Source organism: Chelmon rostratus, chromosome 7 (genome assembly GCF_017976325.1).
Source record: "Chelmon rostratus isolate fCheRos1 chromosome 7, fCheRos1.pri, whole genome shotgun sequence".
Taxonomy (NCBI): domain Eukaryota; kingdom Metazoa; phylum Chordata; class Actinopteri; order Chaetodontiformes; family Chaetodontidae; genus Chelmon; species Chelmon rostratus.
Genome location: NC_055664.1, coordinates 24,002,494 through 24,026,208, shown reverse-complemented (window position 1 = coordinate 24,026,208; position 23,715 = coordinate 24,002,494). Strand labels below are relative to the sequence as shown.

Below are 23,715 nucleotides of genomic sequence, written 5' to 3'. Positions count from 1 at the left end.
TGCTAAGTCTAACCTCCCTTGAGGATAAACATCTGATTGGCTGTGGTGATAAACAAAGGTTTGTTCCACACTTGGTGTTTTGCCCTTGGCTGGGTGTGAGTAGAGTGAATCCAGCAGTATGGGGGCTGCAGAGCGGATGGGGGCTGTGATAGTGGTACCCTTGTGCTGCCGTGATCCATCAGTAGCCGTACAGCTGTGGCCGGTCAGTCTGCATGACACCTGGCAGGCTCAGGCAATGCTCCCTAAAAACACTTCTGGACAGACACTCATGGGCAGCGTGGCCAATCGATGAAGGGATTCACTGGCTGTTATCAATCATGACAACAGCCTTAAGCCATGTGACAAAACTTATTAAGCTACCTATAACAGCCTTGCTTGTGTATGCCCACCGGGAATGCATCAAGCTCAAAGAGTTAAGCCTGGCGTTGAACTTGGCGTACAAATTATACGCAATCATTTCTAAGCCAATATAGACTTGTAATGAACTGGATATACTTGATGTTCAAGTGACTCAAGGACACAGCAAAAGTTAGCACGACTGAATAAAGACCATATGCTTGGGAAATAGGTGTAGCGAGCATGTATGATTGAAATGAGTACACGAGTGTTAGTTCCTCACCAAATAGAACCTCAGTTACATCCTCATTTATTAATGTGACAACGACCGCAGTTTGTCCTCATTCACTTGTAAACTTTATTTAAAGTCAATAACACATCAGTGTCCTCATTGACAAGGGTGCCGTGTGTATATAGGAAAAAAATGAACCACCAGAAATATATTATTATTATCATGATATCATAGTATACAATGATTCTATATATATGAAGAAGAACAAGAACACCAAAAAAAAAAATATTACAGGAGGGATCACTTAACAAACTGCCAAGTAGTCAAGCATACACTGGACTTCTTACATCATGGCTCCTATAGAGATCCTCACAAGCACCTAATAATGTAAGATGCAGGAATCCACATCAGCGCTTTACTCGTTATTGGAGAAAAGCATGAAAGGGAACAGGTGTGTCTCAATGCTTAGCCGGTCAGAAAATGGCTACACAGCTGGAAAGAAACTAAACTAACCTCTTTTGTTTAGGCCAGAAAACTTTTCAAGATAGTGGCAAAGGTAATTTAAAAACTAAGCCTTTGGACAATAAAGAACACATCATAAAAATGAGTTGAGACAGCTTTCCCATTTCTAAGTGGCTGAACAGGTGCATTTCTGATTTCACGCTGCACTGAGCCAGTTTACAGTGATTGCAGGGGAGTTGCGGGAGACTGGGCATGTTTACAGGGGAACCTGAGAGATGGAGTAGTGTTTACACATATGCTGGAAGGGAGAAAAGAGTATAGAGCTTTGCGAGGGAAAAACTGAGTGATGCTTAAGAAAAATGGGACACACATAAATGGGAAAAGGATAGAGATGAGGAAAGCCAGTGCAGTGGAAAGGACATGAGACATGGGCTCATGGAAAGTACAGGAAATAAGTAAAGGAGTAGCACCCAGAGAGGAAAGGCTTAAGGACAGTGTGAGATTGGAGGAGGAGGAGTGTGAAGGGATGGAGAGCAGATGAAGAGGGGACGGTGAAGATGATGAGGTGGAGATGAGAGATTTTTGTAGAACTAGGAAGAAAAGGAGACTGACAAGAAGATGGAAGGAATGAGGAAAAGCAAGAATGATCAAGATCAAACCAGCGGCTAAGATGTGGGTCTTTAGAGTGTCAGTGACTGATAAAAGTGTCAGGAGGAAGTGGGGCTTGGAGAGCAAACACCAATTCATGCTGTGCTGTGACAGAGGGGCTTGCTTTGCCATAAGGTCTTACTAACACCTACTACTTTGAGAGATACAGGCGGATCGGTGGCTGTGGGTGTGTTCTGCATGCATGTGCAATTTGATTCAAAAACCATATTCGGAAAAGAAATGAAATTATGGACAGCGTTAGCCGAAGTCTTTCTCTCAGGCCTTTCTCTTTCACTCCAAGAAACACATCGAACACAGTCTGAGGTTTTTGTCTGGATTTCTCTGAGAAACTCTCCTGGTGGCAAAGCAGCTGGCACAGTCGTTCAAAGAAAGCCAAACAGAGAACTCAGACTTTTTCCACTAGTTTTATTCGAACACTTCAACACACATCAATTTATCTTTCTCCAAAGGGGTTCTGGTGGTACTAGAATGAAGCAACACGGAGCTAGACAATGAATTTATTGGTTTCCTGTTTCTTGCAGAGGCAGAGGATATGTGAAAATTTCTCAGGAAGATATTGGTAACGAGCTATGTCAATCAGTGCATTTAGCATGAATTATTTTACAGATATAGATTTAAAATAACCACACAACTAACTGACTTATTTTTCACATATGACATTGATGGTAAAAAAGTATTATGAAGCTACAACAAGAAATGAGACAAATACAAAGCAAATTAATTGCAGATCTGTGGCCTAAACTTAAATGTCTCACTTAATTCTCTAAATCTTCCATTGTCAAATAAATAATGTCCATCTGCACTGTTTCTTAGCCCCAGTGAGCTGCTTTGAATTGGCATATTCTATTCTTTCCCCTCCCTGCTGCTACTGAAGCATAACTTATGAGTGTACCAGAAGGGCTTTGTTTGATTTCTCTGGGAATTGAGCCGAGAATTCCAAAATTGGACCAAATGAAAGCACGATGCAGATCAATGGTGGCACAGTTTGTGGTGGCAACTGTGTTTTTTCCTTCCATCATTAGAATTCAGCACAGCTAAACAACACTATTTGACAATAATATAAATATCATTGTCACATCTCTGTACAGCATATTTAGGTGGCAGTTAGTGGTATTTGCATTACATCCCTTGTTTGTGAGTGTGTGTCAGTATAAAGAAGAGGGCTCTTACCTTCCATCCTGCCTAGTGATTGTGTAACCATATGATGGGTTGTTGATGAAACTGATGTTGACTCCCACCAGTGGTGTCCTGTCCGAGGTCACTACTTGTCCACGAATCACACAAGCATGGCTGCAATGGAGTGAGAGAGACCAGCATCGTTACAATGATGGAATACTTTTTGAACAAACAATCTTACCTGCCAGCATTTAGCAGCCGTTTAAAAACTACAAAGCATTTGGTCTTTGCAAATGGAAAGATGCACATGTTTATTTGCATATAGAGCAGGGAAGTTGACATGCGATCACACTCGAAATGCATGTGGAGAAGAACTGTAATGCCGGGTGTGAACTGACTTACTGAGAGCTGTCCACTTGTGATCAGATCACCCAAGACGCATGTTAACGGCAGGTATAAAAAGGCTACTGGATTGCATTATACTGTTGTGCTCAGATGGATAACAAATAGATATACAGTAAGTATGGATGTTATCAAAATAAAATATTGTAAACCATAAAAGCAAACAGCCATGACAGAAACAGCACCTCCTAAGATGTCTCTAAGGCTTTTCTAGCCAGAATGGAGGGATAATGGGATAAGAAAGCTTTACTTTGCTTTTGCTCTAATTAAAAAAAAGAGGATTTATCTTTTCCATTACAGAATACAACAGAGGGATATAATAGGACTGCAGACTGCAAGACTTGCTTGGCTGGTTATCAAGACCTCGACAGATTTCCAGACTGACATCAGGGCTCCAGAAGCTGCATAAATTAGATCTGATCATCAGTCCCCACCAATCAATAGTGGGAAGTCATCCAAATTCACCTCCTGATCTTACTGAACTGATGAGTTGAGACCTTGCTGTATCACGTCTCCCTTGTCGAGTTGTGCCCTCGCCATTAACAAGGCCCAGCTCATGGTCAGCCATCGTTTCTGTAGTCGTTTGCAAAAAATTCCCTAACAAATGCCTCACTGTCACTTCTTCATTAGACCACGGCTATTTTTAATACATTTGGGTCTTAAACACTGCCATGTACTGGAAACAATTAACACTAGTGTGTTAGTAGCTGCCCTCAACATGTCCTTACCAGAGGCAAGATCATTCACCCCACACTACCCTGGTCCCCAGGAACCCAGTTTTATGTTAATTAGGCCGTGTCCCCTTCAGAAGACCTTGGCTGTCCACCACTGCACTGTAAACAAGCAAGGAGTTACTGCTCTGAATCCTTGGGCTCATACCCAAAGATCTATCTTGCATTTACACAGAATTACTACTAAAGTTAACCCAGCACTGGCCTGGCTGTCTACGATTAATCATTCATGCCCACAGTTTATTTTACAGTCTTGTTTGAAGAGGCAATCATCCACATTTTCTTCAGATGAAGCTATGAAAGTGGAACTATCTCCTTCCTGCCTCTGTGAACCACATGGGGAGACGATTCCTCGCTGTCAAGACAAATGATTTAAATATTGACATCAAATACAACAGAAAGAGCAGCAAAGGAAGCATGAAGCATTCACTGCAGAAACTTCCCCTCTATATGAGATTTCACTAGTCCAAGAGGATTCACAAAGTCAAAAGAGACTTCGCAATATCTCCAACCTCCAGTTTATCATACATCATCCACAGAGGGCAAAGTGAGGACAAGCGAAACATAAATAGGTGAAGCCCCTGGACTCAGCAAGAAATCATCTGTGCTTTATCTTTGTTGAAGATATTGTGGATAACAAGCCTTAGTCTAGTCGAGTCTTTGGGCGGATTGATGTCATGTAAGTAATGTTAACACATGAAGCTGATTTCTCTTGCCGCTTCACTAAATTCTGAATATGATGCACTAGCACCATTTCAAAAAGCCATTATGAATTAACTCTCCATTCAATGTCACAACTGGAAATAATGGAACTATCAAACTTTTCTAATTGAGGTTGTGAATGAAGTCTGCTTGTTAGATTTGTTTTTGGGGCATGAGGAGAGCTAGTAATACTAGCTACTACTTCTCTATACTGAACAGTTCTGAACTTCTACGGTCTGCTGAAATAATTCATGACAAACTGCCTGTTTCAGCTGAGGTGGCTGAAGACCTAGACAGCAAGTGTCTGTTAATGATGCTGAACAACCTTAGATGAAAAAAAAAAAGTCACAATAAGCATCCAAAACATATAGCTGTCACACAGTATAAATTTGTCATAGAGCTGGAAAGTACCCCATTTACCAGCATGTAACTGTGAGGGAACTACAGTGCTCTGTGGTATTTCAGACAAAATCTGAAAAATGCATGGCAGACTTAAGTATAGAGAACTTTCAATGAGCAAGGCTAATAAATGGTACCATCAGTGCGGAAGCAACAAAAACATCATTACCCACACAAATGACTTGATTACAGGGTGAACCCTGCTGCAAATATAAGCATGTCACTGCAGCCCTCTCTTTCCCTGCCTGTATGCCATCAAGCACGCTGAAGAGCGTAAAATAAGGATACATCAATATAAATTTGTAGCCCTCCAAATATACAGTATAATGCTGCTAAAAGGGTTTAGAGCACACTGAGAACAAAACAAACAATAGATTTTCTGACACTAATGGCCTAATGCTAATAAAAGAGTTATAAATAGAATAATAAAAGAGCAAGCCTGTAAATGAAGCCAATGGCTTCTGCCTTGCTTTTATAAGCCAGCTATCAATCTTTGCCCAAATTGTTCCATGGACAAAGTCCCTGTTTACTATTCTTGTCAGCATCCACTGCTGGGCCTTGGCAGTCTCTTGTATTATGTGTCATGGTGGAGAGTCGAGACATTTTATGCAGTGGCAGATGCGTTATTCAGTGGCACCTTTGCAGCTTTTTGTGGTGGGAAACATCAGAAATAGCAGTCCAACATGTCTACCAGCATGAGGAAGTGGTTAATGGATCAATAAAGAGATGATCAAGTGACCAGGGCTGGGATATCAGGAAGATGCTGAAGAACAGAGCCCCCTGTCATAACCACTCATATCTGTTGGTGGGTGGGAAATGAATACCAAGCATGAATAATAGATTATCACTGATATTTTTAGGTGAGCTGAGGCCTCCAATCTTGCAGCTCATCTCTCGATTCTTGATTTTACTTATTTATAGCTGCATCTTCTTTTGAGAGAGACAAGAGTATTACTCAACCCTCTATGTCTCTTCCTCTGTCCAGTGGAGAACTGCAAAATGTTGAGTGGTTCTTGAAAGCCAGAAAAATGTCAATGAGGGAAAATGTCACAAAGTGTGTTACAAGAGCTTTTCTCAAGTATCGGCTGACACTACCACAAAAAGTTCAAGACAGGCAGAGTTTCAGTTCTGGTTCATAAAATTCATGTGATTTTTTTTTTCTTTTTCTGAGTGCAAACCTAGTGATCACTGATGTCGGATCATATGCAAATAACTAACTAAGGAATAGAAGACCATAATGCTGAATCTGGACATTGTTGAGATAAAAACATGTTTTACTGAAAACAATGGGGTAAGATCTAATGCTGCTTACATTATGTGAGCAAACAGCGCATTACTTTCATATCTCAACAAGCACCCAATACTTAGATGTGTTGTGTTGCAAATTGCACAAAAATGAATTATCCTGCTTGAGGACAATTTTGAAATCAATTTTCCCTTCAAGAACAAAGCAACAGCTCTGCTGGACTAAAAATAGGGATGTCTTAAAACACAACCTTCTGCCATCATTTAAAAAAAAAAAAAAAAGCATTAGAAAAGCCTCAAATAACAACTCCATGCTATGAAGTTTGTTTGTTTGGTTTACTGTTTTTGAATCCATTGTATAAAATTTTATCTCCAGAGATTAAAAATTCTCAACTTATTTTATTCTCAATTTATTTTGCTTTGACTGTTGTCTGTTGTTTCACAGGAATATAGTAAGCCAAGATGAGAGGGATCCACAAGCAAGTGGGATGCAAATAAGGTGACACAGCCTCGCAAGCGATTAAAGATGAAAAGAGAAGGAGACAAAGGAAACGAGAGGCAGGGGAATCTTATGGGACTTTGACAGCCATCCTGCCTGATATGAAAGCATCTCAGATTCCATGGCTGGGGTGTCGTGAGCTCTGCCTCTGGGAGTGGGCCTCAGATGGATTACAGTAAAAGTAATCACAATACATGAATATGAGATGCCTGTCATGCCAAGGAATGCTCCTTGCTTTTTGCCACATTCTATGTATGTCCATCATCATCTGTTTATCATCCTTCAAGCTATGCACGCCACCAGTCCCTGCCCATTTCAACCTCCACTGCCTATAGCTGCCTCCCCTCCCCTCACTCGCACAGACTGTTTGGTCTTGGTTAAAAAAAGGAAACGTTTTCCATTCCTAAGATCTGTCAGTGCAATAACCCCAGCATTGTAATTGCACTGGCCTACAATATTAATGTGAAAAAAGAAAAGTCAGGGATTGATTTGTGCGTGCACCTGAAATGTCATTACTTTAATTACATAAAAAGCAATATTTGCTAAAACGCAAGTTCAGACTAGATCACTGTTAAATCCAATGGAAACAGGCAGAGCAACACAATAGTGTATACAATTTGAGTTAAAATGTAAAACAAATTATTTCCAGCAATTACTAATTTAACTCACTCAACTGAATGAGCAGGATCTCACAAGAAATTGATGCATGAAAAACAAATGATGATTCAATCAATTTAAGCTCGATGTCAGAAATCCCTTCCCAGGAGAATAATGGCTTTAGTCTTGCAACAGAATGTCACACTGGGAGATGTCTGGTAGGAGGAAAGAAAAAAGTCACTCACTTTCCATCAAAAGGGTTGGCTCCAGGGATGATGTGGGTGCTGTCCCTGCCCACCAGGAAGTGCACCCGGTCATAGAAAGTCTGCAGGTTGCTTTGTGCCGAGGACATCTGTGTCTCCTGGATGATGTCCAGGGGGTCCGGGGAGCCCACACACAGAGAGGTAGTGTGACAGGTTGCCTGCAGACAGCAGTCTGGATCCATGCAGTCCACCAGGCCATCTGACAAGGTCAAACAAGTCACACACACCCTCTCATTAAACAACAGCCACGACACACACCTGGCAAAGGAAACTAAGCATAAACTCAATACTTGAGTCATTGGGGCGTTATTTATTTTGACTGTTGTTTTGTTACATGATAGGACCATGTAATGTAAGTCTCATCCTAGAGAACAATTCAACACCTCTAGCATTGCATGGGGTTCTGTAATTCAGATCAAATAAAACAAGACAGAAAGAGTTGCTGTGCAATGCATTTTACTTTGCTGAAGTGGGTCATTGGACTCCCTACCCTTTGCTTTCAGGGGCCTGTCTGGCCAGATGGGTGATAAAAATAAACCCTGCTGTCAGGAGTCAGTCAAATCCCCAGCAGCACCCCATCTTTGCCAGTGAGAGCCCTGTGGTCCCTACACAGTGATGGGGAGACAAACAGCCCCTGCATAAATAAGGTATGCTAGCACATAGCTCAAGCCCAGAATGAGGTCTGGAAGAAAGGAAGTCACGTCTTCCACTTGGCCTCAAGAGTGGTGCAGCCCCCTGGCTGGCTCTGTGTGTGTGCCTGGCTCTGCTCGGGGCTAGTTAGAGGGCAGAGCAGGGACTTCCTCCTGGGGCCAGCGCATGCTCAAGGCCCCAGGCCAGCTACTCTGCTTTTTAATAAAAACCTGTTGTCCAGGTGACTGACTGGAAGTCATTCCTCTTCCTCACGTGCATAAGAGTACAACTGAGGCTGGAAAGCAGGTACAGTATATTCTCAAGAACAAAGGTAGTTCATTTTGTAGTCAAATCATGTCTAGTTAAGAGTCCCTGTTGATGTTTGGCCAGTGGCAGAAGGCATTGCTGTGTGTTGTTTGTGATTTTACCTCCATCGTTGTCCTTGACATCACTGCAGGCAGTTTCCATGGAGGTGTCACAGCCAGTGCCCCTCCAGCCCAGCTGGCACACACAGTACCATCCATTGTTACCCAGAGTGCACCTACCATTTCCATTGCACAAACCAGGACAGCCCTCTGTGTAACAAAGAAGGACAAAGACGGAGGTCGGCACAGAATATCAAATAAAGCAGGTCTAACGGCTCACAAATAAATACTGAATAATTATTTAAACATATTAACCATTATCTAGTTTATTCTCAGCAGGCATTTCAGTAGCATTTAGGCATTTCATTAGTCATTATAGTGTATTAATGCCTTGTTCTGGGGGTTAGAGCTGTTAAGGGTTAGGGTTACGTTGTTAAGATCGTAATTCATGTACAATACCTTCCTTCATTACTGTCAATAAGCAGTAATTGGAAGGTTATTAAGGGAAATCTCTTAGTTAATGGTCTAGTAGCTGAAGAATATGGTCATGCAGAAAATGACATTACTAAGTGCTTTATAATGAGTAATGAAGAACCAATATGCTACTAATATGCATGCTAATAAGCAACCAGTTAATGGTGAATATGTGTACCTTAATACAAACGGTTACCAAAGTTACTGTAAACTGTTTGTGAACAAACACCAACAATATAACTGTGACTACAATGTGAGCTTGTTGGTGGCATGGTTTGTTGCTCATAGTTTTCTGGTAATAGACAGACTACAGTCATTTTAAGAAATAAAAAGGGTGAAGGTGGCTGTAATGACCCTCAGCTGAAGTTGATTAATTTGATACACCTTTTGTGAAGCTTGTAATATCCCTTTGCAGTAAAATCAGATAAGAAGGATCTTCTAAATCAATATTCACTCATTACTACAGTAGATTGTCCTGCTGTATCTATGCAACTACAGCTGGGTAATGAGAGCTGTGGTGTATGTGCTGGTATTCTCTCGCATAATTGGACTCGTTTTTATGCTATTTTTGAATGTGACCATCATTATGACCATAGCATTACTGCTACTGTCATCTGCATTAAAAATGAGCTGCAACTAAACGGAATTAATTATTGAAAAAAGGTCTATATCATTATTTGCTCTCTTTTTTGATAGATTGTGAACACAGTCTTCTTCGCAATCAATAACATTATCCCTTCAGGTATAGTGTGTGTTCTACCATTAAGAGAAGCAGAATGCAAAATAAAAATAGGAAGTGGATAAGGCTGAGCTCAATAGCATTATGCAGGGAAGGACTTGCTTGCTACTAACTGTGTTCTCAGGCATGTGACCCCAGGGAAGCTGGAGCAGAATGACAGGTGAACCATTCGTCTGTCTCTCTCTGGATAGGTCTTCACAAGGGCATAGATCAGAGGATTAACTCACCCATTTTTCTAGGGCTGTTTGGCATTTATCTGGTACCTTATGATTCGTATCCCCTCGCTGAGGCAGAGGCAGAGGGTAACATTTCAAGATATCAAACGCACAAGTCTGTCACAATTTGTGTTGTTAGCAAGCTGCCTTGATAGAGAGAATGTTAAGCTGACCCATTTTATCAACTAAAGAGACTGGGGCAACTGTCTCAATGCTCTCATATCACAGAGGGAGAACAAGACTGGAAGAATGCGAGAATAAGACTGGAAGAATGGGAGAGTTAGAAAGGGAGAGAGATGGGTGCGGTGAATATATTAAAGGGAGAAAGATCAGTTGAAGGAAGAAACAGTGATGAGAAAGAAACAGAGATAAGTATTTAGGGAGATAAAAGGTAGAAACAGCACCAAGAATAGATGTGTGTTCTTGATCACATGGTTAGGTAGGTGATGCATCAGCTGCATTCTGCTTGTTTCAACACAGAGAAAGGACAGTACCCTGACATGAGTCATAATGCAGCCATGGATAAATGAACAACCCACATTTGTACATATTACTGAATATATATATATATATATATATATATATATATATATATATATATATATATATATATATATATATATTATAATGGCCCCCAAACAAGAACTACATTTCAATTTATTGGAACAACTCCCCATTTTTTCTGTGATTCCTTTCTGTTCTCCTGTTCATCTCATATAGAAAGCCAATATGTAATTTTACTGTTTGACAAGTTTAAGATTAAAATGTAACAAAGCTTTTGGTCGTGTTGACTGTCCTTTCGAGAATGAATCAAGAAACATGGCAAGAGTGAACTGCAATTGTGCATTCTCAATTGCAGCTGTTCATTATATGTTACACATATATTATAAAGTGGATTGTTTTTGCTGAAATTTCAGGGGTTTTTTGAATCTATGTCAAAAAATAGTAAATAGAAAAAAGTAGCAACAAGCATGTAGAGAATTGGATAATGGGGATGAATTGGTTAGTATTTAAAATTGTAAGAAATAATCCCAGTTCCATTTTCTTTTTGTTTCCCTGAAGAAACTGCTGAAGGCCAATGCCATTAGAGAGTGTACTGTCTCCTAGACACGTCTGGGAATTGGCCGCACTTTTATTGAGCAAATGGACAAAACAACTCTGGTTAGACCAGTGGAGACTGATGATTAGTAAGCTCCAAATGTTTATTACAAGGATAAATAAAGATCCGCTCTCTGTTGGCACCAGTTCAACTTAATTGGCAGCCCATTCAGAGTGGAGCCCCTGCTGAGCCCTGCCCAAACCTGCCTGAAACAGCTCCAAACGTGAGGCTGCAAGTGTTCGAAGGACTCCTCTGGCAGCCGCTCTCATGCCAGGTGGTCCATTACCAAGGACACAGTGAGAGTGAGAGAGGGTGCTGGAGGCAGGGTTGCCGCAGAGCCTCCACCCCCTGCTTGCCCTGCACCAACCAGACCATGAACTCTTTTAATTAGAGAGGATGCGGCCTCAGCACCTATCAGGCCCTGCTCACAGCTGCACACTCATCCATAATGCATGGCACAGGTTATGAAGCCCCTTTCCCAACACCCCCCTATTGAGAAAGCAAGGCCTCACGCAAACCAAAGATTCAACACGTAAAGAAGCACAACTTGACTCACCAGGTGCGAAAGTGCTAAGAGGAGATTACTGTGTGGCAATATGGCAAAAAGTTGATGGGAGGTGAGGATCTTTAGAATGAGTTGTTTGGAGCAACAAGAGGTGCATAGTGTTTGTATATGTCAATGTAGGGGAAGAGCATGGTGTGTGTGCATGATTTGTTAATGCTGGCTGGAGTTACAATGGGTGGAGGGCAAAATAGAAGGAAGGAGGAATGCCATACCTTTCACTACCTTATCCAGATAGTGAGCTTGGGAGATAAAAGACAGGACATATAAGGGAGGCTTGAACAGTGCCACTTCCATGACAAGACAGCAAGGCAAGGTGTTAGTTTACATTACAAAAGGTAAATAAAAAAAGGAAAAGTGCAGTCATGAAGCAAAATCATGCATTACAAGCAACACAACAAATACTATCCAACACAGAGGGAGAGGGATGGAGACGGAAAAAAGACAGGGGGGGTTGTGGAACACAGAGAAAGAGAATGAGAGACAGAGAGAGAGACAGTAAAAAGTGATATGTTCAGAAAGAACATTTCAATCTGTCCCCATTTATCAACTGCCAGGATCGGAAGAATATCTCAGGGGAGTATTTCAAAAGCAACATGATTGATGCACATATTACCACCCTTAAATCTCTCAAACAATATCGTACAGGGGGTCAGGATGTTTAACAAAAAAACCCTTTTAATCTTGAAACACTTCTATGGACGATGATGTCACCAGATGCTTTGGCAGTGGCGAGGCCGCTGGACCTCCTGAGCTCCACAGCATGGGGCTCCGGGCAAACGTAGAGCTCTCAATAATGAAAATTGATTTAAATTGAGGTCTTTGGCTTCTTAATGGATGACACTGAGGAATATTCTTTTCGAGGGAGTTGGGATCTCAATATGGCACTTATAAAAGGCCCATCAATAATGTAAGGCCAGAATATAAAACATTCACAGACTGAGTCAATGCTTTGTACTCAGCCAGCTCTGCTCCAAGATACGGATGAGAATACTGTGAGAAAAATGATCTTCATCTGCTTGAATATGGAATGAAGCTTTCATCTATTAGACTAGCATTCTCCACTGTTGTCCCATCTCCCTATTGACCGAATTGTGTAGGTGTTCCGAATTTTTGTTCTCTGAAATGCTGTGGCAGAGGGGGAAGAGGTGACCATTGTGCTCCCACTTCCTCTCTGATGCTTGAGTGGTTGGATCATAGAATGATAATGAGCGAGCTACAACGTTAGGGGGCAACTGTCAAAAAAGCAGTGGTGGATCTTTTACGTGTAAAAATAGCATTACAATGCTGGTTGATGTTGAGCTTAGTTTAACATACAGTATATTTTGATGGTTAGTAGAAAGCATCACGTTTAATATGATGCAAATATTTTGTATGTAAAACCAAACTACAACATTCAAGTAAATGTGGAGTAAAACACATTTCCCTCCGAAATATAATGAAGTATTAACAAAGAAATGTACTGGAAATACTCAAGTACATTACCAATACATCAAAACTGTACTTAAGCAAACTCCTTGAGAAGATGTATTCAATTACTTTCCCCCATAAAACAAAGAAATAAAAAGAAGAGAAGAGTAGAGAAGAGAATTGATGCAACACGGGAACAGAATGGTAAATTTGCACTCTTGCAAAGCAGGCATGTCCACTGAATGGTCTGCTCAGGATGACTACAGGAAGTTTGACAGTCCTGACATCAAATATCATGAAGATAACTTCATTAAAACACTTGTCTTAACAAGTTACACTTTAGCAATGAAACTGTCAAACCCCACAACATCCATCACCATGACTCAAAAATATCATCATGCTGTCCTTTTGGCAGTGGGCAGTTCAAACAGACGAGAGAGGTCACAAAAAGAGGTCAACTTAAGAAAAACAAATGCTCACAGCGGGAACGCCCACCTCTTCAGGAGCTTCAAAATAGCAAGCATATTGAAAGAATATTTTCAATATAAAGTGCTGTGGACACACAACATTCAGTCGGCTCCTTCTACCTTAACTATTCCCTCTGTGAAGGATTTCAATAAAAATAAAAAGAGCCAACACTATCTGCCCATGAACCACTGCTGGCTTACTCTGGTAAAGGATTATGAAATCCACTACATACCAAACAGCACTTAACGGCTTTACTCTCTGGCAACACAATGAAAACTCAGTCAAAACTTTTTTTAGATTTATGTAAGCCAAGGTTTTCAAGAAAGCTCTTGACACTCAGTCAAGAGCTTGAAAACTTTAACTTCTGTAAGTGTTTACAGAAGAACAATTCTTGACATAGAACATAGAACCAAAAGTGGTGGTTGACCTGCTCACAATGAGTCACATGTCAGCATTTGAAATTAATAGTAAATGGAAAGGGAGCAAAGAAAGAGATGAGGAAAGGATGAGTAAAATGAAAGGACACCTTAGCACATTCCCACATTAAAATGCATGAAGCCAAGCCTCAGATCCTTGAGTAAACCTGTTCATGCTTTACCGAGTTGCACAAATTCAATTAAGCATGCTTTTCCCTCTCTTCTCCAACTGGACCCTTCCCCTCACACCCAGTGCTTTATACGCACACAGGCAGACAGACAGCCTGCGCCTTTGTTGCCCCCCCCCCCCCCCCCAAAGCCCTCCCAAACACACAGACATACACACAGTCCCCCTCCCAAACCAAAACTTCTTCCCATCCTACCAATAGTGCAGTGTTCTCCATTCCAACCCGGGCTGCATTCACATTTGCCGTCCTTGCAAGTGCCATGTTCGTTGCAGCGAGGGTGACACGCCCTCTGGTCACACCCAGTGCCCATCCAGCCGTCATCACAGCGGCAGCTGCCCGACACACAAATGCCATGGCCACCACAGTCCGCTGCACAAATCTCTGTGGGAGACAGGGACACAGAAAAAGACAAAAAAAGAGAGTGGGGGAAGACAGACAGAAAGGAAGGAAGGGGGGTGGAGGTGGGATGGAAAGGGAAGACAAGACGGTGACGGGACAAGGCAACAAGGGTGAAGAAAAGACAAATCCAGGAGTTATTGTCAAGGAAAGGCGGCCACGCTTCACTACCTTGTCTGATGGCAGTTGAAAAGAAATTCCTGCACCTCATAAGGGGCAATCCTTTTTGACAATACAAATCTAATAAGTCCATTACAAAGAAAGGACATGGATTGTGGCGGCCTTAGCAGACTTATTCTTCTCCTTGTGCCTCTTCTCCTCTTTGTAAATTCAGCTCTTTCGGCCACGAAGAGGGTTAAGAGGGAAAAATGCACAGCTGTAGGAATGTAGAAATGTAAGCATTATGAGCACTTCCATTTTGATGAAACAGCAAGTGTTGCTGTATTTCCTTTGTTGCACATGCAGTGTTCATAGCTTTGCCACATGCTTTACTATAGGCTATAGGCAGGAAATAAGGGTCCACGGAATGAGTCAAGGCATAGGATGTCAATATACTGTTTTCATTCTACCTAAGTGCAATGTACCAGAGGAAGAAGTACATTCATGGAATGAAGGAGACTGAGAGACAGCCACAGCAAAGCTTGGCTGGCGCTTTTGTGTGGCAGCAGAAAGACCTCCCTGACAGCCCGATAGAGGCTGGGACATTACCCACGTCTCATGAACTCGAGGGAGAGTATGACAAGACGAAAGCTGAAAGAAATTAAAGACTGACAGATTTATTATGAATCTCATTGAAATGTTAACCTCTCTATTTACTATTCTGTTAAAAAGAGGCTTAGCAGTAAGGGCAACGAGGAACAATAGCCATGTAGTCCTGGCTTATTAGCCAAGCCAATTCAAATATGACCACAGGGGAGCAAACTGGAGGTAAAATCTTTTAATAACTCAATTACTGTCTTTACAGTACCTATTTTGTCATTGCTACAAATTAAATCTGAGTGGTATTTTCAGCCAAAAACCATAACATGACATTACCAGCTTAAAAAGCTTTTAAAAAATCACTCCCCCCTGCTAATTACAGCTCAGCACTTTGTGAAACTATGAAAATGCTAATTTTACATCTGACTTTTGATTTAGAGGTAAAGTATACTAGCAGCATTTGAATCAGTGCCCCTTATGACTGCTTAAAAACACACACACACGTACGTGCACATGCACACACGCACTCATGCTTGACTCATGGCTTCTAACATACTCTAAAGACATTATTAACTTACTTAAATGAAAGGTGCTAATGAACATAATGACCATCTTGGGTGATCTAATTAGCACATATGATGAAAAAAAAAACGTGGAAACTGCTTTCTAAGAATTATTAGATTAAATTACTAGAATACATAGTGGTCAAAGAAAGAAGACTCAAACTGACTGTGAGACAACTGTTCACTTGGAACACTAGAGAAAGCTTTAACATGATAAAGATGCAATTACAGCCTGCAGGCAAACCCTCATTATCCGTGGCCAGAGGAGTCCACAGTGAGAATTACCCCATCCCCATGATGGCCGTTACCATTTGCACAAAAGGACTGTGTAAACAAACTTTCCTCTGGGTGAGAGAATGGCAAAAATGGCATAAAAACACACATATTAGAGGACATAAAACCTCAGGCATTGTTTTATGGCTTGTAACAGTATTACGACCAACTGTGCACACCCAGGTTGTGCTGTTCGAAAGGCACAGGAGAAAATGAGTTTGTGACTTAAAAGTATTGCGGAGGGGGGATTAAAGAATCTTGAAAGATATATTGAAAGCTTTCCATCTTTTTCTTCCCCAAGTGTGCAAGGTCATAGGCTGCTAACTGTGCTACCCCACTACCAAGCTTAGTGTTGTATTAGACCACAGAAAGCTCTACAATGAAGAGGATAAAGGCGGATAAAGAGCCAACTCATCATCATTTACAGAGCTCTTTCTCTGTGAGGCAAACTCAGACTAACTGCCCATTTCCCTCAAAATCCCTGGGATTACCTAATAGGTCATTGTGCCTGCTTGGAATATAAAAGAATCCATGTCTCCAAGTGACTGCTGGACTAAAACTCTCATTTCAGAAATATTTTGTGTGAATACAAATTATGTCGTCTCAATAAAATCAGATGAAGGCTGCAACTGTATTAGTCTCTACAAAAATGGAGCTGATGCACTGATTATGAACACATCAGAAGCCTGTTCAAACGGAGCTATGTGAAACTTTCATCTGCCAGAAAATAACCAGGAAACATGAATACAGTCTCATACGGGTATTTATGTGAGTGGAAAATTGTGAAATTCTTCAGCTAGCTTTTCAGTAAAAAGAAAAAATAAGACAAAACATTTTTTTAAGGAACATTTGCATCTGCCAACACTGCATCAGTGATGTTAGATTCCCACATTTGACAGCTCTTTAACAATCTACCACTGAGCTCGCTGAGGTTTTTTCAGTGAAATACTTCTTTGGTAAGTTTGAGCAGGCAGGCTGCTGTCAGAGCTAAACCTAAATTGTGCAGGACTTTTTTTCCCTCCTTACAGCCTCAAGAAGGTATATTGTAGCTGTAAAACTGTATCTTATGTGCAGCCTATTCTTGACTACCAAGAGAGTACATTCCCCATGGACAAAATGAGCACAATGGGAACAATCCTCCAGAGCAGAAAAAGCTATCATCAGCTGTGAGCCTTGTGCCAACGTGAAGAAAGCCAGAACTCAAGAAAGAACATTAACTTGCATTAGATCATGCCTCTGACAATATCCCCGCTATGCGTGTTTCCCTCTTTTCTGTGGCTGCCAGCTAACCTTGTGGAGACTGAAGATGAAACCATTCGTGAAAGAAAGACATTTAGAGCAAAATCAAGCAGAGTTTGATTGCTAGCTGTGGACCTCCAACCGATCATTGATGTGAATAATTGAGGCTTTTATGTGAAGCATTTTCTTTTAACATAATCAGAAATGTTTACTTCTGTGAGAAGACTAGCAATTATCAAAGTTACACTGAATCAAGCAGTGAAATAAATTCCAACAGAAAGGCAAGGATTGTTATCAGAGATGTTATGGTTATTACATACTGTCGCTGTTTATTGTGAGGCACTAAACTAAAGTTGCATTTTTATTTTACTATTTTCTGGCATTTCTGCTTTGTTTGTAGAGTGACAGCTGGAGAGAGACAGGAAGGGCAGGAGAGAGAGACAGAGAGACAGAGAGACAGAGAGGACGACATGTAGCAAAGGGCCTTGACTGAGCCAGGTGAGCACCCTAATGTTGCAAATATTAACGGGTATGAAATCATACTAGTTAAAATATGAACTGAATGTGATGACTATTTGTCAGGAGAGGATAGATAAGTGTGAGATATTACAGTGTGTAAACAGTGTATGTACAAGTGTGTAACTACAAATATAGGTACGACTGAGATCTGAACACAGCTGTGATAAAATTGTGAAACCTTCAACTGCTGTATCATTTGCTATTTCTTTACTTACTCACTTCACAGTTAGGTAATGTTTTATTTTTTTAATGCTTTATTTGAGCATGACGGTACGATGATCATTCATCTTTAAGAGGCTGCTACATTCAAAAGCACATAAAGCAACAGCCTAAATGCTGTTTTTACCTTGCATAGCATGCATAAATAAGTCTTTTCTAATTCATTTAGCCTGTGCAATATTTTCTGAGAATGCACTGACTTTTTTCTATTTGGTAATCAGAGCTAAATCAGCGCTGCTCTGTGAAAGTGAATTCTTCCAATGTTTGCTCTCATCTGAGGGAAGCACTCACCTGTAGAGCAGTCATGGCCTGTCCAGTTGGGATCACAGCTGCAGGTCCCGGTGTCTGCCAGGAAAGCTCCGTGTCCAGAGCACTGGTCCATGCAGGAGGCCCTGGGGCTCTCACATCCTGGCCCGCCCCACCCCACAAAGCAGTGGCACTCTCCCTGGACACATACCCCTCGGCCTGAGCATGTTGGGTCCAGGCAGTCCACTAAAAGGGTTCCAAAGAGACAGCGTCAGACACACCATTCACCTGCTGTTTCCCTCTTTCAGAAGCAACCTGGCATTTCTATGTGAGCCTGAATGTAATGACAACTGCAGTAGGCTGCAGATCAGCTGCAGCTGCAATTGGCTTAGCACATGTTCAGTAAATGTACAGAGGGAACACAAAGAAAATGATGTGAGGAGGCCCACTGTTTCTCAAACCGCAGACAAGATTTACAAACAAGTGAATTAAATGGCTGTATTCACACTGGGGCTTATGGCACCAACCTACAGGTACTGCCCACGCTCCTGCTGGCACTTTCCCATCATCGCAAAATGAAATTCCTCCCAAAGAGGGAAGGTGCCTTAATAAAAGCATGTTTCTCTAAAATGAAACACACAACGATGAGTAACTCAAAGCTGGAAAAACAAAAGTCACATAAACAGAATGTAAAGGAGAAAATGGGGTAAAGTAAGGAAAAGCCTGGGGCAGCAGTAAGCATGCTCAACTCTAGTCGACAGACGCCTTACACTGCCCTTCCTCTGCTGCATCTTTTTCTACCGTGCATCAGTGTACACTCTATCAGATCAATTAGTATGCAAATACCAAATTAATGCCTGTTTCTGTAGCATTCCTTCTCTTGACAAGTTGTTAAATGAGTGCTCACTTTGTAAGGCTCAAGAATTGTGGGAGCATACAATCACAGTAATAACATTCTTTGTACCAGATAATATCTGCATGGCACACACAGATGGCAAATGGACGGCGAGCAGGAGCAATGTCTAGCCACCGAGAGCAGCAGGCCGCGCCATAGCAGCTCCCGTTTACCATGACATAAATGGGTATAAAGGCCGTTATAGCAAGACAAACAGGATCTCTCGCCTCTTAGCAGATGGTTTCAGCACAAGGCGTAAAGATCAGAGGCTAACTGACAAGAAACTCTCTCCTGGCAATTAATCATTGTGCCTGAAGGTCGCACGGAAGAAAGGTAAAAATGTTAAAGGGCCCTCGTCCACATTCCCCTCCACTCCTTATGGCTAACACTCCACCCAAAATAGAATGGGGGCCTATGGATGTCACAAACCCCCATTTATCAAACTCCCAGGGTCCATTTTTCATCTTGAAATGAGAGCCTTCAAGAGCTGACAAACACAATGGCTCCTTCAATCTTATCTGGTCAAGCCTTATCCAGCATCATGAATGTGGAGTTCCTAATGGATTAACATCAGACTTTGTGTCTGAACTTCAGACAATAAACGGACTGTTTCGATTAACGTAATGCCGTGGATCCATGATTTACACAAGAAAAGTCACTTAGGATGCACAGTGTGAAGTGTTATGGCTATAAGACTCTTCATGTCCTGTCTTCACTACAAGATAGACTGTTAAATAAGCCATGCCAACTTAATAGCTGCTGCCATTATGAGTTTTCTTTTAAAATGTCAAGCACTAACAAGCTATGATGGTGGTTACAGCAGCCATATTATGTAGGGTTTTATAAGTTTAGGATACATTACCATGACTTATTAAAACACACACCTTCTTCACAGTTTTCCCCTTTGTAGCCTGGATTGCAGATACAGGTTCCCACGATACAGGTCCCATGGCTGCTGCATGTGATGTCAATGCACTGGTTGGTGGGAACGTCACACTCGGAGCCCTTCCAGCCGCTGTGACACATGCAGCGACCTTTAAGGTATTGACCATTCCCACTGCATAGCACTGGACAGGCAGCTTTGAAAAGAGCAGACAGCATACATCCATTTGAATAGACCCCTCCAACCATACGCAGCTTTAAAGAATAGTGAGTGTGTCCTAAAGCCTCGATCTGACAAAGTGCTTCTGAACAAAATGTTAAAAGGTCCTTTCCAGTGTACAATATGCAGCACAAACTGCTGCACTTTGGCTTCCAGTTCAGATGTGATCCAACTTCTAACAAAACCAAACAAAATAATATCTAATACCTACACAGTTGCTGTTGAAATAATGTGCTGATCAACACATGGACAACAGATGGCCATATATGTAAAGATATAACAAAAAAACAAGCTACTTTCATTAGTCTAAAACCTTGCCCAGTTGTTATTTTAATTTGATGAAAAATAAATGAAGCCTTGGTGTCAATAATTGAAAAAATTCCAGCCCTATGCAGTCAATGAAGAGTTCTTCTATATATAACACAATAACACAATCTCCATTGGGGAGACAGAGGTAAAAATTAATCGTCGGGAGTAGTGAGGCCTAGTTCAATGAGAAAAATCTGAAGAATAATAAAAACTAATTGTAAGATTGGAATTGCTTTGTTCTGGTCACGCAGTGAATCAAATTTGGTCGGCACCCTAAATAAAACGTAATGTATCTGAATGATGTCGATCAATAAAGACAATATGATGGAGGGTGTGACTCACCTCGCCCACAGTCAGGTCCTTTGAATCCTAAAAAGCAGTGGCATGTTCCAGCGACACAGTCACCGTTACCAAAGCAGTTACTGGGACAGTCATCAATAGAATCTGCAAGAGAGCAATCAGGAGCTTTTCTGAGTAATGTGGTTTGAACAGCAGTTTAAGCCCACTCATTTTCTCTGGGTTGATTATTATCCCTTTGCTAATGACAGTGATAATCACAGGCTCTAATCCTGTCAACATTTCTATTTCACTGCAAAACATTTTTGAGTGTCACTAATGTTTCAACCAAATGGGAGAATTCATTAAAAGAGTAAACAAGTTCTGATCATCTGGGCTTCTACCAAAAGTTACAAAACAAAGTTCTGAATGCACTGGGTGTGACAAGTGACATGCATCATTTGACAAAACTACTCTGACGCTTTTATGGCACACTGCAACCAGGCGATTTGAAGCATCAGCAACATCCAAACCTGCATTTCCCCCTGCTGCCATGGGTAATGTTACTGTATCATATTTTTAGACTGCTTTATGTATCTGCAGAAACCACGAGTAGGCCAGGCAGACTACTTTGTGTTGTCTAGTCATCACAATGCTACAGGCTGAATGGTGTGTGTGTGTATGTGTGTCTGTGTTTATGCCACCTATAGCGCAAAATGCTATTGGTTAAGCCTGTGTTCTTAATTGTTCAACTGTGTTCAATTGGATTTATGATAACAAACTGTACACCAAAAATTAAAGAAGAAAAATTGCACTGGGATATTCAAACTGTGTCTTGGCACCTTGTCTAAATATAGTTGGGCTCAAATCAAACAGCGACTGATTTTATCACAGACCCTGAATCATTCACTCTGATCCAGAAAGCATTTTCCACACAGTCACTGGTACTAATAGACGCCTCACCATGTGCACAGAACAGACATTCTAAAAAATGAAAGACACAAGGCTGTGCTGTGTTTCAGCATGTCATTGAAAAAAAGTTGTGAGACAACATGACAAACACTACAAAAAAGCCCCTTTCTATACTTTCTATCGTGTCAGTGTTCTAAACCATCAATCATTCAAATTCAATTTTCAGATTACAATTTTCAAGATGAAGTAGACATTATTGTGATGAAGACCTCCTCATTTAGGCTCTTACAATAAATGTTTTTAATACTTTAAGAAGGCCTTCAGTCCCCTCTTCACCTTTCAAATTCCCAGAATTACATATGCTGATAGCCTTGTGGCTTTATTAACTTCCTTTGTTTCCTAACAAACTGAGGGCTTTTTTGTGTGATGCAAACAATCAGCGCACCACTCTCCATCTTTTCCCTCAAACTAAATCAAATAAATTGACAAAATAATTATTTCTGCTACCATGTTCTGACACTTGCTTTTATTAGAAAGAGGAGTGACCACTGATATCTGAGGCGCTTGACAGCAGCAGAATTATGAAACATGATGCTCACTGAATTAAGCCTGAAATGGTGCTGAAAAATATTCAATCTTGTCCATAGCCTTCAGGCAGCAGAAGCTCTGAGGCAAAACTTACAGAACAAAGAATCTCTTGTGCTCCACAAAGGGCTAGAAATGTGAGCCATGGATTCAGCTTCCCTTTACTCTGGAGAGTCAATCATCACTGAGGATGCAATGAAAGACAGAGAGAAAAGACAAAGAGAGAGAGGGAGAAAGAGATGGAGGCAGACCAGAGATCCAGTGAAAAGAGTAAGGGGTAGGCAGTGAGCAGAGAGATGCAGCTTATGTTTTCAGTGCTGCAGGCTTTTGCCATGTTGGGTTAGTGAGGGGATGCAGGAGAGACTACCCTCTGGGGTGGTGGAGGCAAATCAGCATTTTGGTGGGGTTTTGATGGTTTCCAACAAGAACATCTACCTACAGTAAGAAGCCTGGGCTTTTTTGCACAAAGCTAGTGAAACCAGCAGTCTGCGTGTGTAGAGTGAGTGAGAATTACTTGCATCATGGGGACATAAATCTGTTAACACAGTCACATTGTGGGCACTCGCCTTACCTTTGGGGACAAAACACAAGTCTCTATGATGTAAATCACTATAATTTAGGGTGACGACTTGGGTTAAGCTTAGGGTAAGGTTTAGGGAGGTAGTGGCTAGGGTTGGGATATGCCTATGTGAAATGAATGTAAGTCAATGTAATAGTCAATGTAATCAATGTTGGGGGTGATGGTGTGTGGCCATTAGAAATTCCTCCCATGAGTACAATTATGCAGGAGAGATTCCTGGCGTGAATCGTGCAGCTGCATATAAGGACAACAAAACTAAGCAGGTTGTTATCTATTGTTCACCACGTAAGGCACTAATTTAAACTATAATCTACTGACATATTAGGCAGGCGGGTATTCTACACTAATCTGCCACTAATTAAGTTAAATTAATTAAATCTTATCTTTAACTATCATGGGCATTTCTTTGGTGAACAACAAACCGTCAAATTGAAGATATTCAGTTGAATAATCGTGAACTGCAGTGCTCCCATCCTGAATGCTGACGCAGTTTAGTAGACTACGCACTCCCCATGTCTATTGCCTCCGTTTCCTCTGAGAGCAAGCAGGGGAGGCCATGAATATCTCTTAGCCACACACTCGACATAGGCCAACGCATAAATCATGGATTCAAGCAGAGCTTCATTGAAATTCATTACCCTTCATATCAGGGGAGCTAACTATTGTGCGAGTTTCTCCAGTCG

General features: G+C 41.3%; 1 protein-coding gene across 5 annotated transcripts in view; it reads right to left on the bottom strand.

Moving 5' to 3' along the window:
• The window catches only part of tenm4 (teneurin transmembrane protein 4), a 113,292-nt gene that overhangs the window by 41,923 nt on the left and 47,654 nt on the right, over positions 1-23,715 (bottom strand). For 4 of the 5 annotated variants that reach the window (XM_041940107.1, XM_041940108.1, XM_041940109.1 and 1 more), the window contains 7 exons: positions 21,022-21,123; positions 20,153-20,347; positions 18,419-18,619; positions 14,415-14,600; positions 8,712-8,858; positions 7,636-7,852; positions 2,870-2,989 (listed from right to left, as the gene is read on the bottom strand). In XM_041940107.1, the coding sequence (XP_041796041.1) occupies positions 2,870-2,989; positions 7,636-7,852; positions 8,712-8,858; positions 14,415-14,600; positions 18,419-18,619; positions 20,153-20,347; positions 21,022-21,123 (1,168 nt within the window). Of the gene's footprint in view, positions 1-2,869; positions 2,990-7,635; positions 7,853-8,711; positions 8,859-11,952; positions 11,980-14,414; positions 14,601-18,418; positions 18,620-20,152; positions 20,348-21,021; positions 21,124-23,715 lie in introns of all 5 variants that reach the window. The other variant, XM_041940110.1, reaches the window with a different exon arrangement.